The 15520-nt window shown below is 60.0% G+C and overlaps 2 protein-coding genes across 3 annotated transcripts in view; one reads left to right on the top strand and one right to left on the bottom strand.

The window, feature by feature from the left end:
• USP24 (ubiquitin specific peptidase 24) overlaps positions 1 to 15520 on the bottom strand; it is a 287122-nt gene that overhangs the window by 3794 nt on the left and 267808 nt on the right. The window lies entirely within an intron of this gene.
• On the top strand, positions 871 to 13726 carry CIMAP2 (ciliary microtubule associated protein 2). The gene is made up of 12 exons (XM_056122212.1): positions 871 to 965; positions 1633 to 1720; positions 1998 to 2162; positions 3673 to 3795; positions 7806 to 7943; positions 8068 to 8211; positions 8950 to 9109; positions 9846 to 9853; positions 9915 to 10031; positions 11922 to 12055; positions 13109 to 13258; positions 13690 to 13726. Exons 1-12 carry the CDS (start codon positions 871 to 873, stop codon positions 13724 to 13726), a joined length of 1359 nt encoding a protein of 452 aa, XP_055978187.1.

Raw genomic sequence — 15520 nt, 5'->3', positions numbered from 1 at the left:
CTGCTCTGCCCTGCCCTGCGGCCAGGACACCCCCAGTGGACTTTGGCCCAGAACCCGCACTTCCTACTGACATGGCAGAGGGGTAGGGGGCGTCGGACTGCAAGGAAGCCCACCTTGCTCCTGATCCTCCACAGGCTGGAAGCAAGACTCCTGCGTCCTGTGTCCTTGGCATCGTGGGAGGGGCGTGCTCTCTGTGTCGCCTTCCTCCTGAGGCCTCACCCACAGCAGGACCTTGGAGTCCTGGAGGGGCAGAATTAGGGAGGAGGAGGAAAGCGAGCTGGCAGAGCTTGGTTGGGCCACATACTCTCAACGCCTTTCTTTACTGAGCCCGGTACACACACACACACACACACACACACACACACACGCACACTTCGGGGTGGAGTCTGACGCTCTGGTCCAGCCTGTGGGCCAGTAGGTCAAGGAAGGCTTCCTGGAGGAGGAGCTTCCTTAACTCCACACTGAAGTGTGTAGCCTGCTGTGAGCTGGCCTAGCCACCCCATGTGGCGCGCGCGCGCACACACACACACACACACACACACACACACACACACACACACACACACCACACATCCCTTCTCCATCCCTCCCCGCAGCAAGGAGAAGAAGGCTCGTCCTGGTCCTGTGGGCCTGGGCGATCGCAGGGGGCCGGCCGGGTCCCGCGTAGGGCGCGGGGCAGAGGCGAGAACCCGGGACCGGGTCCCCCGCCCGGCGGGGCCGCCTTCCCCTACAGGCGCCCGCGGAGCGCGCAGGGCGCGGGGCCCGACGCACACGCCCCGGCGAATCACAAGGCCCCGGTTGCCGTGGCAGCGGGGCCCCGCCTGGCAGGCGGGCAGGCAGGCTGGCGGCGCGGAGGAGGAGTCCTCTAGTATGTGTTCCGTACGACCTGACCGCCGGGGCACACCGGTCGGCCAGTTGGCCACCAAGCGTTTTACCGGGGCACCCTTCGGGGTGCAGAGCCACAGGTGGGATGGGGACACGGTCGGGACCCTGGGCTTTCTCCGTGTCAGACACCTTCAACCTGGGCTAGGGGCCAGGAGGGAGGGTCCCTGATGCGTGCGGGCTGGAAGGAGGCAAGGGCATCCCCTCCAGTCCTGGAAGCCCGCCCAAGAGCAGCGCCCGGGGTGTAGAGCCCGCGCAAGTACACCCAGCTGGAGTGCGTGGGACTCAGCCCACCAGAGAATATCAGACGTGGGATGCCTGGGAGGGGTCCCGGCCCCTAGCAGGGGTCTGCATCTGTGAGCACCTCACTCAGATGACACATGCCACCTAGTAGGACATGCACCTATCCGAGGGATCTAGCTGGGTGTCAGGAACGCCCTGTTATGGTGTTGTGTGTGTGTGTGTGTGTGTGTGTGTGTGTGTGCGTACACGTGTGTGTGTGTGTGTGTGGTGGGTGTTGTGGATGATAAATGGGAATGACAAATGCTTAGTGCTAAGGGCGGTGGGTGGGGAGAGGAAGCAGGGGAGCAGCCGCCACTGCTGGAGGGTGGGGTGGGGAGCCCGAGAGCAGAGCCCCAGCTGGGGGGAGGGCGGATGAGAGTGGGGGAGGGGGCTTGCTTGCCCTCCCTCCTGTGGGCATGGGGGAGGGGTGGGCCCAGTCCGGCTCTCAGCAGGCCTCGGTCCTTACAGGTTTGATGTATCTGCGGTTCACCCCAACTACAAGCGGCTCGGCTGCTTCACAGAGGCGCCGTACTCCCTGCGGCACACGAAGGCCATGGTGAGTGTGCCCGACCCCTCTGAACCCTCCATTATTGGTGCTCACCTCACCCCGGGGCCTGAGCTTCAGTCCCACTGGCCCAGACTCAGGGAAGGAGGGGGGGTGGCGCTGAAGTCAGCCTCAGTGGGGCTCGGAGACTGAGACCCCCCACCCCGCCCACTCTCGCCCTCCCTGGCTCTGGGATCCCGACGGCCACTGAGGGACATGGCAGGGGTGGGTGGGGTGGTACTGGGGGCCTTGCTGGGGTGCCAGGCTGGCTCTGAAGCCGCCCGAACAGTCCCACCTAGGTCCCGGCAACTACGATGGCCAGGAGACCTGCTTCAGCAAGAACAAGCTGACCCGGGAGCAGGGCACGGGCTGGGCCAAGGCGCAGGAGGCCACCCGGCTCACGAAGCTGCCCCACTTCCAGTACCAAGTGACCATGAAGGAGAAGCAGTGGCAGGTGAGACCGCCTGTTTGCCCGCCCCCACTGTCCACTCCCTGCTCCCCGCGGCCCCCGCTGCCTCCCAGGCCCCCCTGCTGTTCCCTGCTGCTCCCCAAACCTCGCTGGCCTCAGCGTCCTCCCAGACCCTGGCAGACCCAGGCTTCGAGCAGGCCATCTCACTCCACGACTTTTTTTTATGTAGGAGTATTGCTGTTTATTCAGCCATTGATGAGGCTGATTGAATTGGGCATGAACTCCACCTTACTGTTTTTTTCCCCTTTTTTATAAATTTATTTATTGAATCACCGTGAGAGCAGTTACAAAACTTTCGGGTTTAAGTCTCGGTCATACAGTGATGAAACACCTGTCCCTTCACCAGTGCCCATTCTCCATCACCAAAAGCCCCAGTATACCCCCATCCCACACCCTCCCCCTACCTGTGGGGCAGATGATTTCCATGTTACTCTCTCTCTACTTTGATTTCATTCAATATTTTGACACCAGACCCACCATTATTTGAGATTTTACCCCAAAACTCAGATCTGCCGAAAAGGCAATAGTAGACAATTTGTTTTCTATTGCTGGTTATTGGCAGAGCCTGGCAAGCTCCCCGTGATGTACTCAATATGCCAAATACAGTAACAACAAGTCTCATGATGGAGACGTTACTGGGCCCGCTTGAGCAAATCAATGAACAATGGGAGGACCATGATACCATGATACCGATTGCTGGTTATGAATAACATATGATGTCATGTGGCTGCAGTAGTGGCCACGCGATTTTGAAATTCCGAAATTTGAATAATGAAATCTGGAGTGATTTCTGCCCAAACCTGCTGGGTTCCGAGATTTGTTTCTGAGTCTCTGGGATCATGGCCATTAAGCAGCTTGATCAGGAGCCAGAGAGGCTGTTTATGGGCTCAGGGTCTTGTTGGGGCGGGGAGGAAAGGGCCGGTTCCACCCCAATCCCGTGAGGCCCCGCCATGTCTCATCACTGCGGGCCCAAACCTGACTGTCCAATGGTTTCTGGGAGATGGCGGCCACCGAGCCACCAAGGGGGAGCAGGCAGAGGAACAGCACCCTTTCCCCCCTGGGGTGGCCTGGTGACGGTAACCTACTGTGGGGACCAGACGCATTTCTGCCAAAAGCCACTGGGTTCCTAGATTTGTTTCTGAGTCTCTGGGATCATGTCCATTAAGCAGTTCAATCAGGAACCAAAGAGGCCTTGCCTCCAATTATATAGCTGAGCCAGAGGTGGTTTGTGGGTGTGTCTCCCACATACCTAACTTTTGGCCATTTACTTTCTTGGTAAACTTGGCCCCAAGTTGTTGGGGTCTGGCCAAAGGCACAGCAGCAATTTTGGGGTATTTGGAAGTCTGAAGGCGCCATGAGGCTGCTGGTGCACTCGCCTCACAGGTACAGATTGACCTGCTGGCGGCACCATACCCCAGACTCCCCCGCTCTTTTCCTAGGCTGGGGGTGGCGGACACGGCCTGGTTGCCCCCCTCAGCTTTCTTCTCTGGGACAGAAAGAAAAACTGGGGCCTGGCTCCTATAACTTCAAAGACTTCATCCAAGAGCTGCAGGAGCGACCCGGCAGTTCGCGGGGGCTGCTTAGCTCTGGGGAGAAGCGATTTCGAGGAATCATTGGGGTAAGTGCTCCCTAAATGGTGTGGGTGCTCCCTAATTAGGGTTGGTGTTCCTTAATCGGGGTTAATGCTCCCTAAATTGGGTAGGTGCTCCCTAATTAGGGTGGGTGCTCCCTAAACCGGGTGGGAGCTCCCTGAATGGGGTAGGTGCTCCCTAAAGGGGGTGAGTGCTCCCTAAATAGGGTAGGTGCTCCCTAAATGGGGTGGGTGCTCCCCGAACGGGGTGGGTGCTCCCTAAATAGGGTGGGTGCCCACCCTGGAGGGGCCGGAAGCACCCCTCCTCTTGCTGGTTCCTTGGCTACTTGGCCCCACTCGCCTCCAGGTCCACCCACCCCCCTCGTCCCCACCTTTCCCTGTCCCTTCTTACTCCCATCTGTCCCCACCCACCCCCACCACCCTGCCCCATCAGACCCTGACTCCCATCGCTGACAGCAGCAGAAGGGTGTCAGGAGTAGAGCCCGGCATATATTAGGTGCTCAGCAAACTCACTGTGATAATTGGCTCCAGCCTCTACTGGCTGACACCACCTAGGTGACGTCACTGGCTTGGCTCAGGAGGTCCAGGTGTCCAGGTGTGATGGAAACAAGGTCTCTGCCCCCAGGGTCCATAGCAGCTGGTGGACAGTCAGGGACACGAGGCAGAGCTGCCAGCCTTGTAGATGCAATCCACAGAGTGGTCAGGGAAGCCCTCTGGGAGGAGGTGATCTTTGCACAGAACCTGCCGGCCATGAGCCTCAGAGAGAGAACCTGGGGGAGAGTGTGCCAGGCAGCCGAAGAGCAGAGACGAAAAGCCCGTGGATGGAGGTGGGGGTGGGGGTTGGGTAGCGCAGCGGGAGGGAGGCCAGAGAGGGAGGGGGTGGTCCCGGGGTGGGGGCAAGGTGGGGCCTCCAGCCTGAGCCCAGCTGCTGTGGGGTGGACGCGGTTTGTGTGGGGAGGAGGGCCCGTCTGTGTGTGGGGGGTGATGGTGTGCGAGGTGGGGGTGCAGGGCAGGGTGGGGAGACCCCGGCTGGGCAGGGTGGTGAGGGCGGGTGGGCGGGCAGGCCCTTCCCCGCTCCGCCCTCTGCTTTGGGCTTCCTCCCCCTGCTTGGCCACCCTGCTCTCTGCTCCTTCCCGGCTGCCCCTGGCATGGGGTGGTCTCTCCCTGAGGTGGCTGACGACCCGCCCGGGGGTGGGCCACACCGCTGGGGTCGCTGGCCGCAGAATCCCAGTCCCGGATCCTGCGGGCAGAGCCAGTGCCTGCACGCCTGGTGGATCTCAGATGATCCAGAACATTCTAGATGTGATGAACAGTCCCGGGGGAGCGTCAGAGGCTGAGAGGGGACATAAGCATCAGAGAGGTCAAAGCCGGGAGGTCCCTGCCCATGCCTCTCCCGCTCCTCACCCGGGGGAATTCTCTGGGAAACCTGGAGAAGTCAGGGCCAGGCTCGGGGGGGGGCAGAGCATGCTGGGGCTCAGGCCAGGAGCTGTCCGGGTGCTGGAGGGAGAGGGACAGCTGGGGCTGGACACACACGGCGGGGCTGGGGGAGGGACGGCTGGGGTGGACACAGGCAGCCCCATCCACGTAGTGCAGGGAGGGTGACCGGCACCCAGCCCGCGTGGGACTCTGCTCGTGGGACACCCTCTCCCCACACTGCAGAAGCAAGTGGTGCTCGGAGAGGTGAAGTCCTCGCCCAGCGTCCCAGAGGCAGGTGCTCATTTGTCCCCAGGCTTGGCTCACCTGGTGCACTCCAGGCTGGTGGTGGGGTGGGGTGCGAGGGGGGTCTAAAGTCAGAGAAGTTGAGGGACAAATCCACAGCCACCGTCTGTCCTGTCCCGGCATCTGAGTGCTGCTGGGCTGGCGGCAGGAGCCTCTCCTTGGCCTCTCCCTGTGGCCGCCCGGCCGCCCTGGACCCCCAGACCTGCACCCTACCCTGTCTGCTCCGGCGTGCCCCGCGCTCCGCCAGCAGGTGGCGCTGCAGGTGTGTGGAGCAGCGGGCCTGTGGTCACTCCTGCGCCTGCCTGTCCCAGTGGGCAGCTTGTGGCCAGCCCAGTACTGTGGCCCAGAGGTCGTTGCCGGTCTCTATCCCGCCAGTCCCTCCAGGTGCCCCAGATATGCACGTCTGGGAAGGCCCAGTGTGTCCGTTCCTGCTGTTCCCGGGGTCCTTCCCCCGCCCCCACCCACTGCCAAAGCTGCAGGAGACTGTCGGGACCCCAGAGAGGGCTGCGGGCTATGGGCTGTGGGCTGGGCCCCTTCCCAGAGACCAGTCTCACCCCTGCTGATTCCTTGTTGCCCCCTGCTGGGGGACTAGGGGACGTGTGTGTGTGTGTGTGTGTGTGTGTGTGTGTGTGTGTGTGCGCTGCACTCCTCCTCGTCCTGTTGACTTTGGGGACCCTGAACTGTGCAGACCCCTGAAGGTCCTGCATGTACTCCCCCCACGCGCGCACACACGTGCCAGCGTCTCCCCCAGGTTCTCTCACTGGGAGGGACAGTCTCCCTGGAGAGCCAGCACCCCCATGCCCTGTTCTCCGCAGCCACTGGGGTCTGTGGGCTCGTCCCCTGCTCTCCCTCGCATCCCACGCCCTGCCCTGACCCGGACCAAAGTCCTCCCCAGTCTCTAGTGGACCCCCTTTCCTGGTCCTCTCCCTGTCCCGGTCGCCTCCCCCTCTTCCCATTGCATTCCGGCTCAGCTCCTCACACCTGCCTTTGGGAGCCTCATTCTTCAAGGTCCAGTCCCCCAGGTCTTGTAAGTGGGGCCAGGACACATCTGGGAGGGCTTGGAGCCCGCACCTGGCCTGTGGGAGGCCTGAGCTGACCAGCGCCAGCGGGTCCCCCAGCACTGCCCACACTGGAACCCTCCGACCCACTTAGCCAGGCCGAGTATCGTCGGAAGGCGCCTCTGACCCCTGGGCAGGGCTTGGTGAGCCTCTAAAAGAAAGTCCAGGCCCTGAGGGTCCCCTCAATCCTGCACATGGTTCCTGCCTGGGTCCTTACAAGCCGGACACGTGGCTGCTCCCCAGACCTCCAGCCTCCAGGCCCCAGCGCAGGGTACCAGTTTGCTGGCGGGAACCGCGGAGGGCAGCGGCTCCAGGCCTGCCCAGCCCGCCTGCAGCGAGTGGGGGCTGACCCCCAGGAGAGGCAGCATGCCTGACCCCCACGCCAGACACCGGGTTCCCCACCCTGGGGCTTTCCCCCGATCTGATCCGGAGGCCTCGGGCCCTGGAACGAGGCGCGTGCCATCCCGTTGCTCTGAGAGGATCATGCGATGCCGGCAGGAGTTGGTGTCCAGCACAGCTACTGCCCCCGCTGCTCCGCCAGGTTCTGGGCTGCCTGCCCGCTGCCCGTCTAGGCACAGAGGTGGGCGGGGCGGAGCCATCGGTGGAGCAGCAGCGACCCCGTGTGGCCAGCAGGTGTACAGCGGTCTCATTCCGGGCACCGTGCGCAGGTGTCCCCTGCTCACTGGGCAGCGGGTTGAAAGCCGGTGCTTCACTTCCTCTCCACCTGGTGACAGCCTGGAGCTGGGACTGGGCCTGGATGGCCTGCTGTGCTCAGGGGCACCCAGGCAGGACACATCCAGGAGATCCCTCCAGCACAGAACACTCAGGACCCCCGTGTGCAAAGGGTGGACCACAGCCCCCACAACACCCCCCCCCCCCCCCCCCCCCCCCCCCCGGTCGGTGAGGGAGTCTCTCAGGTCCCTAGTGACTGCTGGGGAAGGACGAGAGAGACCACCGGGAACTGTCTCTGCAGGGTCAGAAGTTCCTGGAGGAAGTGGATCTCTGAGGGGACAACACATGCCAGCTAGGCAGGTGGTTGGCCAGTGGCCTGGTTTCGGGGAACACAGGCAGCCCCCTGCCCCACCCCCGTTGAAGGATGGGCTGGAGGAGGGGCACAGCAGAAGGCCAGAGGGACAGGTTGCAGGGACTGACCTGGGACGGTGATCTGTGCAAAGGGCCTGGGGCGGGATCTGACTCTCTCAGCTGCTCAGCTCCAGGAGGGGGACTGACGGCCTCTGTGTGCCTTCCCCACCCCCACAGAACTACAACCCCGGTCCTGGCAACTATGGGGTGAGGGGCAACCCCTACACCAGGCTGGAGGAGAGCGCCTGGGCCCGGGCTCACTCTGAGGGCCTCATGTGCAGGATCACCAACAAGCCGCCCCCGCTGGCACACGAGGTACTCCTCGCCCTGGCCGCCCCTGCCCCCCCCATCCCCGTGTCCAGCCCTGGGGGAGGGTCCCCGAGGGAGGATGGGGACGGAGGAGGGCCCTGCAGGGACACTGCTCTGTGCTCCGACCCAGGGGAGCGGGCTGGCGCCTGGCACCTACTCCCTGAAGGCGGGCATCGACACCTACGTGGCACGGTCCATGGGCAAGCGCAACATGTACGACATCTTCTCCGGGGACCGCAGCCAGCCCATGCCCTACGGACACTTCGCCGTGCAGGTGTGGCCTCCCCTGTCGACTCCGGAGGGCCTGGGGTGTCCCTGGCTCTGCCCACAGCCCCCTGCACAGTGAGGTGGGGGAGGGCGGAGAGGGACGAGGCATCCTGTGCGAGGGGGAAACTGAGGCTGACCCCCAGCGACTCGGGGGCAGAGGGGGGCTTTGACACTGCTGCTTGGGTCTGATTTGGTGGCCAGCTCTCGGTGCTGCCCTGGATGCCTGGGTGTACCCCCTGTCCCCAGCTCCGCCACACCTGCTCATTTTGTCCCCTGTCCCCCTCGCTCGGCCTGATCTGCCCCCTCGGGCAGGTACCCGGGGCCTGGTGGGACCTGCCTCGGGGAAGAGCCGGGGTGGTGAAGGGGAACAAGCACGTTTGCTTCGGTGGTAACCCCTGAACTGAGCTCCACAGCCCGGCTCCTCCCCGGGGCCTTCCCACCCCCGTGCCCAGCTGCCAGCTGTGTCCACCCTGGGCCGTCCCCAGGCCCTGCCGCCAAGGGCTCCTGCCCAGTTGCTGCCCTCCACCCGTGCCTGCCCCTGAGGGATGAAAATGAAGGACGGGTCAGCACAAGGCAGGGTGCAGCGTCTGGCACACCTGGGGGGATGCGGGGGGGGGGCTCAGGCCTGGCAGGCTGACCCCTGGGGCCGGGAGGGCTGTGCCCTGCGGGGGTGGCAGTGGTGCCTCTCTGGGCGACCCCTGCTGGCCTCTGTCCGTGGGGTCACCAGCTTCTCTCTGTCCCTCAGAGGAAGAAGTCCCGGGAGCTGATGGGTCCGAGCAGCTTCGTGGATGAACTGGATGCACCAAACAATCGGAAGCGGGGGGTCTTCCTGAAGGCGCCTCGCTTCCCAGAGACGCCCCCCAAGAGACTCTACAGCTCCACCCCGAGCAAGCGGCCCCCCCAAAGTGGTCAGTGCTCTACATGGCCCTCCTTCCTGGGCGCCCCGTGGGGTGAGAGGGCGGCCGGAGATGGGGTCCAGGTTATTTCAGGTTGGGGTCCCCCACCCGGGGCTCCTTGCACTTGGGACCTCTTGTCCTGGGAGTGGGTGTAAAAAGGAAACGGGGTCCCAGCTAGCACCCCCAGCACTGAGCCTGACCCCGAAAGGACCCGGGCAGACCCCCTGCCTGCCCCTTGCCCTGAGACAGGGTCGGAGGGAGTTTGGGGCAGGACAGAGGTGCGTTAGGGACTATCACCTTTCTGGGGTCACGGGCAGTAGGTGGTGGCCTGAGTGGGCCCCAGGCTTTATCAGGACTCCCCCAAGTGGGCTCTGCCCACCCCCTGCCCCAGAGAGGCGTCAGGAAGGGGAGGGTGAGGAGGAGGAAAGGGGGCGCCAAGGCTTGCGGGGTGGGGGTCCAGATCTACTGCCCCCTGAGGGTGGGCTCTCATGCATTCTACAAGGGGCCTGGGCCCAAGGCGGAAAGGGGGTGACCCGGCTCTCCTGCAGAGGGGAGAATGGCGGGGTCACCCAGCCCACCTTGTCCTGGGTCTACGTGGTTCTGCTGAGCCCCTCTCTGGACCCTGCCAGCCCGAGGGGCCCCAGGGACCGGGAGGGAGGTGTCAGGCTGAGGGGGTTGGTGTGGTTCTGGGGGCTGGGGATCCCCTGCCTCCTGCAGCGTGGGCGCCTGGTGAGTGGCGCTGGAGGGGCACTGGTCGGGAGGGCAGCTGCCCAGTGCCAGGCCCTCTGCCCACGGCCGTCTTCCTTCCCTGCAGGCTGCGTCCAGGCCCAGCACATGGCATCCTCCTGAGTCCAAGAAGAAGGTCAACCACCCGCCCTTCCTGTTCGTCTCCCAGCGCCCGAAGGCCTCACAGACAATAATGGGAGCCTGGGTGAGTGGGAGGCCGTGGGGGGCTTGGTCACGGGCAGCTCCACGCCTGGCCAAGGAGCTCAGGCTGCCACCCCAGTCCACCTTTCCTGTATTGTGGACAGCAGCCGTCCCTCCTCCTGGCCCCTGGAGGGCTGGTGAGGCAAAGGGCAGGGCAAGGCCAGCGCAGGCCCCAGTGGGACCTGGCCCCAAAAGGCACGTTTGCACATTTCCATGTGCCTGCCTTGTTAGTCCATGTACCTGCTTGGTTAGCCCCACACCTGCTATTTTTTTTTTAAATGTAGGAGTACTGCTATTTATTCAGCCATTGATTAAGCTGATTGAGCTGGGCATGAAGTCCACATTACTTTTTTTTTTAAATTTTTAATAGTGAGACATCATGAGGTACAGTTGCAGACTTACAAATTTTTGTGTTTGGGTTTCAATTATACAAAGATCGAATACCCATCCCTCCACCGGTGCCCATTTCCCACCACCACGGATCCCAGTATCCCTCCCACCCCCCCATACCCTCCCCATCCCACCCTGCCTCTGTGGCAGGGCATTCCCTTTTGTTCTCTCTCTCTTATTGGGTGTTGTGGTTTGCAAAAGAGGCATCCACATTACTTTAAAAAAATTTTTTTAACTGGATATCCGTGAGATAGATCATTACAAAGCTGTTCATAACTGGGTTTCAGTCATACAATGATCTAGCACCCATCCCTTCACTAGTGTACATTTTCCACCACCAATGTTTTTCTAACCAGTGTCTTTCCACACCGCCCCCCCCCCCCCCAGTCCCCATCCCCTACCCCCAGCCTCCCTCTATGGGGGGCACTTTCCTTCTTTTTTTTGTATGTGTGTCACACCCGGTGATGCTCAGGGGTTACTCCTGGCGGTGCCCAGGGGACCATATGGGATGCTGGGAATTGAACCTGGGTCAGCCGCGTGCAAGGCAAACGCCCTACCCACTCCAGCCCATGGGCACTTTCCTTCTTGCTCTCTCTCTCTCCTTCTCCTTTTATGCATTATGGTTTGCAACACCCACACGCGCGCACGCCCACACACACACACACACACACACATACACACACCTGCATTATTAACCTCATACCCACTTTGCTAACCCCACACCTGCCTTGTTAACCCTGTACCTGCCTTGTTAACCCCATACCTGCCTTGTAAACCCCACACCTGCCTTGTTAACCCCAGGCACTTTTACGGTCAACCTCACACCTGCACTGTTAGCCTCGTGTTCCTCCCCCAGCACTGCTCTGCAGGTGGGCATGGTTCTTGTCCTGCCGTCTTGCTGTTCTCCTGGGCCCAGGACCTGGGGTGGGTGCCCTGGTGTGCCCTTCTCATGGCACCCCCTAAGGTGGAACAGCAGAAACTCACCTTCAGCCCAGGCCAGAGTTCTACTCTGCAGCCTGGGGACACGCTTTGAGGCCCCTCCTGGGCTCCATCCCGTCGCTCCTGCCTTCCTCTCCTGACCTGGAGTTCCTCTTAGACACGATCGGGGACTGGAGCGTTAGCACAGCGGGGAGGGCATTTGCCTTGCACACGGCTGACCTGGGTTTGATCCCCAGCATCCCATGGGGTCCCCCAAGCACCACTAGGAGTAATTCCTGAGTGCAGAGCCAGGAGTAACCCCTGAGCATCGCCAGGTGTGACCACCAAATCCTCCCCCCTCCCCCAAAAAATACATGATCTTCCCCACCTGGACTACTCACCCATCAATTCCATCTACAGCTACTCTGACGTCCCGGGGTCTGGGGTCTGGGAGAGGTTCTTTTTGGAAGGACACATTGAACCCTCAACCAACGGAATCGATCTCGCGATGTGGGGAGGCACGGGGTCTGCGGTGGCACGAGAGGAGGTGTGAAGCTCGGCTTGCCATGCCCTCTGTCCCGTGCAGAACCCGGTGGGTGTGGGCCGCTACCTCAACACCTGGCTGATGGAGACCAAGGACCACCGGCAGCGCTACCGCTCTCTGTACCTGAGCAAATGCCAGCGCTACCCCTCGGACCCGCTCTGGGACAAATTCCTGCAGTGAGTGTCGCGGGGCTGCGGGAGGGAGCGTCCAGCCTGGCTCTGCCATGACCGGGTTGTGTGAGGTGGGGTCAGTCAGGTCACCTCTTGGGGCCGTGCGACACACAGAGGGTGTGGGGGACGCATGAGATGCTTTTGGGTAAGAGGGGCCGGAGCAACAGCACAGCAGGGAGGGCACTTGCCTCGCACGCGGCGGACCTGGGATCGATTCCCAGCACCCCATATGATCCCTGAGCACAGAGCCAGGAGGAATCCCTGAACATTACTGGGTGTGGCCCCCACACCAATCAACCAACCAACCAACCAACCAACCAAAAAAGTTCCTGATAAGGAAAAGGACCCCTGAGATGCTGAATACACACACACACACACACACACACACACACACACACACACACCTGGGGGTGCCTGCTGTGAGCTCGCTGGTTCAGCTGACCCCAGATGCTGGTGCAAAGCCCAGGGAAGAACAGAGCAGATGGGTTCTTTCTCGCCACTCAGATAGGCTGTCCCATGGTCTCACAGCCATTTCAGAAATGTCAAGGCATACTAGAATCAGTCCTTCTGAGGTTGGACAGTCTGGCAAAGGCATGACCACCAGATGCCAGGGACTAGACTGCTCAGAGAAGACCAGCTTTTAAATCCCATTCGGATCAAAGTAAATCCTGTGTCTTCCTCCTACACCAATTTGGGGAACCTTAGAAAAGGTGGCCAGGGTGGGAGAGATAGCACAATGGACAGATAGGGCACTTGCCTGGCATGTGCTGGCCCGGGTGGAGCCCTCTTCACCCTTAGAGTGTGGGCGTACTCCTTCCAAGGGACCAGCTCCAGTTTCATTCTCTCTCTGTCTTTTTATTTTGTTTTTATTTTTATTTTTTTTGGGTCACACCCAGCGATGCACAGGGTTACTCCTGGCTCATGCACTCAGGAATTACTTCTGGTGGTGCTCGGGGGAGCATATGGGATGCTGGGAATCGAACCTAGGTCGGCTGCGTGCAAGGCAAGCACCCTACCCACTGTGCTATCGCTCCAGCCCCTCTCTCTGTCTTCTTAAAGGGAAAGGATCACGCCTTTCACCACGGGGATGTGCCTTCCCGCTGTGGATCACAGTTCAGAACCCGCATCTGACCCATGCAGCCCAAGCACGGCCACTGTGGTCGACACCAGATGCCCCCAAGGCCTGAAGACACATCTGGGGATGGGAGGGTAGGAGAGGGGTGGGCTGCGGGAGGATGATGAAGAAAAGACATGTGGAACTGCTCAAGAGAGGAGAGTGTGTGGCAAAGACCTCTGTCCTCACACCTGGGTAGGGTCAGCTGGGGGTTGTTCTCGCGAGGATCTGGTGACCTCACGTTGCGTCCAGATGGAGAGGAGAGCAAGGTAAGGGTGAAGGACGCGCTCGCGTTCGACTCTAGAGCCAAGGTGCTTGATTTCCTGTTCATTAAAATCCAGAAGGAGGAGACAAGAGCGCAGCATTGCCACAAGGCAGCTTCTGGAACATTCTACCTCCGTCCAGGGGAGCTGGGCAGGGCTGCATTCTCGGGGGGAGGCTGCTGACCTCCAGGCCAAGCGCAGCTGCTGGGACAACCAGCTCACCCCTGGGGCCAGGCTTGTGGGCCTCTGTTTCCCCTCCGTAGCCCCGAGATAGGTCTGGGGTTGGTCACCACGGCCTGAGCTTTTATTCACATTTTGTCCGGGACAAATGAGGTAGGATGGCAGGTTTATGTGCTTTCTAGAGCAAGGGACACCGAGCACCAGGGCTGCAGGCACAAAACCCACATGATGACACTCAATGCTTCAGATCCCGAGGGAAAGCAGTTACATCCACTCCTGTCAGGCAGCTCTAAAACTGTCTACTCACCGTTTATAGGTTGAAAGCCAAAGCAAACACACACACACACACACACAAAACCCTCAGGAAAACTTAGGACCCAAACTCTGTGCAAACTAGGTGAGCAACATTTTAGAAAATAAGGTGGATATGCCAAAAATCAATCACTTAATACTAGCAACCAGCTAGCAGAAATTTAAAATACTGTTTATAAGGCACCAAAATAAAAAGGTGATTATAAAAGATGTTTGAAATCTGTACACTAAAAGCTATTAAAAAACAAAAAACTATTGTGAGGGGCTGGAGTAGGAATGAGGAATGAGACAATGTCTCATTCCTACTTTGGACAAACTTGCAGGCTATCGAATGTAGCCTGCCCACAGGGCAGAGTCTGGCAAACTCCCCGTGGCGTACCAAGTATGCCAAATACCAGTAACAATGATGGGTCTCATTCTCCTAAAGAGCCTTGAATATAATCTCAGGGCTAGGATGAAAGAGACGTTACTGGGGCCTTCTCGAGGCAATCGACGAATAACAGGATGATGAAAAAAATGAAAAATGAGGGGCTGGAGTGATAGCACAGCAGGGATGGCACTTGCCTGGCATGCTGCTGACCCAGTTTTGATCTCCAGCATCCCATATGTAAATGCCCAGAGCACCGCCAGGATTCCTGAGCACAGAACCAGGAGTAACCCCTGATCATTGCCAACTGTGGCCCCCAAGTAAAAACCAAACAGAAAACAATTGGGAGAAGCGTAAGACCTCAATTAAAGGAGAGCTATTCCGTGCCCTGGTGAGCCTCCCCTCTGCTGTTGGCTCTCTCCATGTCCAGCCTGAGGGACAGTTTGGGTGCAGAGACAGACCATGTGATGGCCCAGCTCACTGTGGATGGCACTCACTCAGGGTGCTCACTCGTGGGTACTCTCTTACAGATTAAGAAAGGTTTGTATGCTCCTAGCTGGCTAAGAGATTTTACATGCTTTCATAGAGAATTAATGCCTCACTTATTTTTGGGTGTTTGTTACTAGGGAGTTGGGGTGTGTCCCCTTTCTGGACACGGATGTGTCCACCTTCCTGCAAGCCCTCCAGACCCCACACGACCAACTTTGATCACATGTTCCTCAAGGGCACACAATTAATTCCTAACTCCATCCCCGGAGGAAAGGTGGCTGAAAATCCAAGCTTTTGGATTTCAAGATCCTGTCTCCAGCCGCCACCTCCGTCTCCAGGACCCACTTCAAATTTTCTTGTTAAAACTAAAGGTGAGCTGGGGTGTGTCCCCTTTCTGGACACGGATGTGTCCACCTTCCTGCAAGCCCTCCAGACCCCACACGACCAACTTTGATCACATGTTCCTCAAGGGCACACAATTAATTCCTAACTCCATCCCCGGAGGAAAGGTGGCTGAAAATCCAAGCTTTTGGATTTCAAGATCCTGTCTCCAGCCGCCACCTCCGTCTCCAGGACCCACTTCAAATTTTCTTGTTAAAACTAAAGGTGAGCTGGGATGTGACTCAAGAGGTAGCACCAACAACTGGCACGAGTTCCAGACTGCCTGGAGTGATCCCCCAGCACCGGTAGGTAGAGGCCCCGCAGTACAAGAGCAGCAGCAAGCTAAAGACAGTCAGGAAATTCCA

Source organism: Sorex fumeus, unplaced genomic scaffold, assembly GCF_029834395.1.
Source record: "Sorex fumeus unplaced genomic scaffold, SorFum_2.1 ptg000045l, whole genome shotgun sequence".
NCBI classification, from domain to species: domain Eukaryota; kingdom Metazoa; phylum Chordata; class Mammalia; order Eulipotyphla; family Soricidae; genus Sorex; species Sorex fumeus.
Note: the sequence above shows the minus strand (reverse complement) of the source record. Positions and strands in the feature narration are given on the sequence as shown.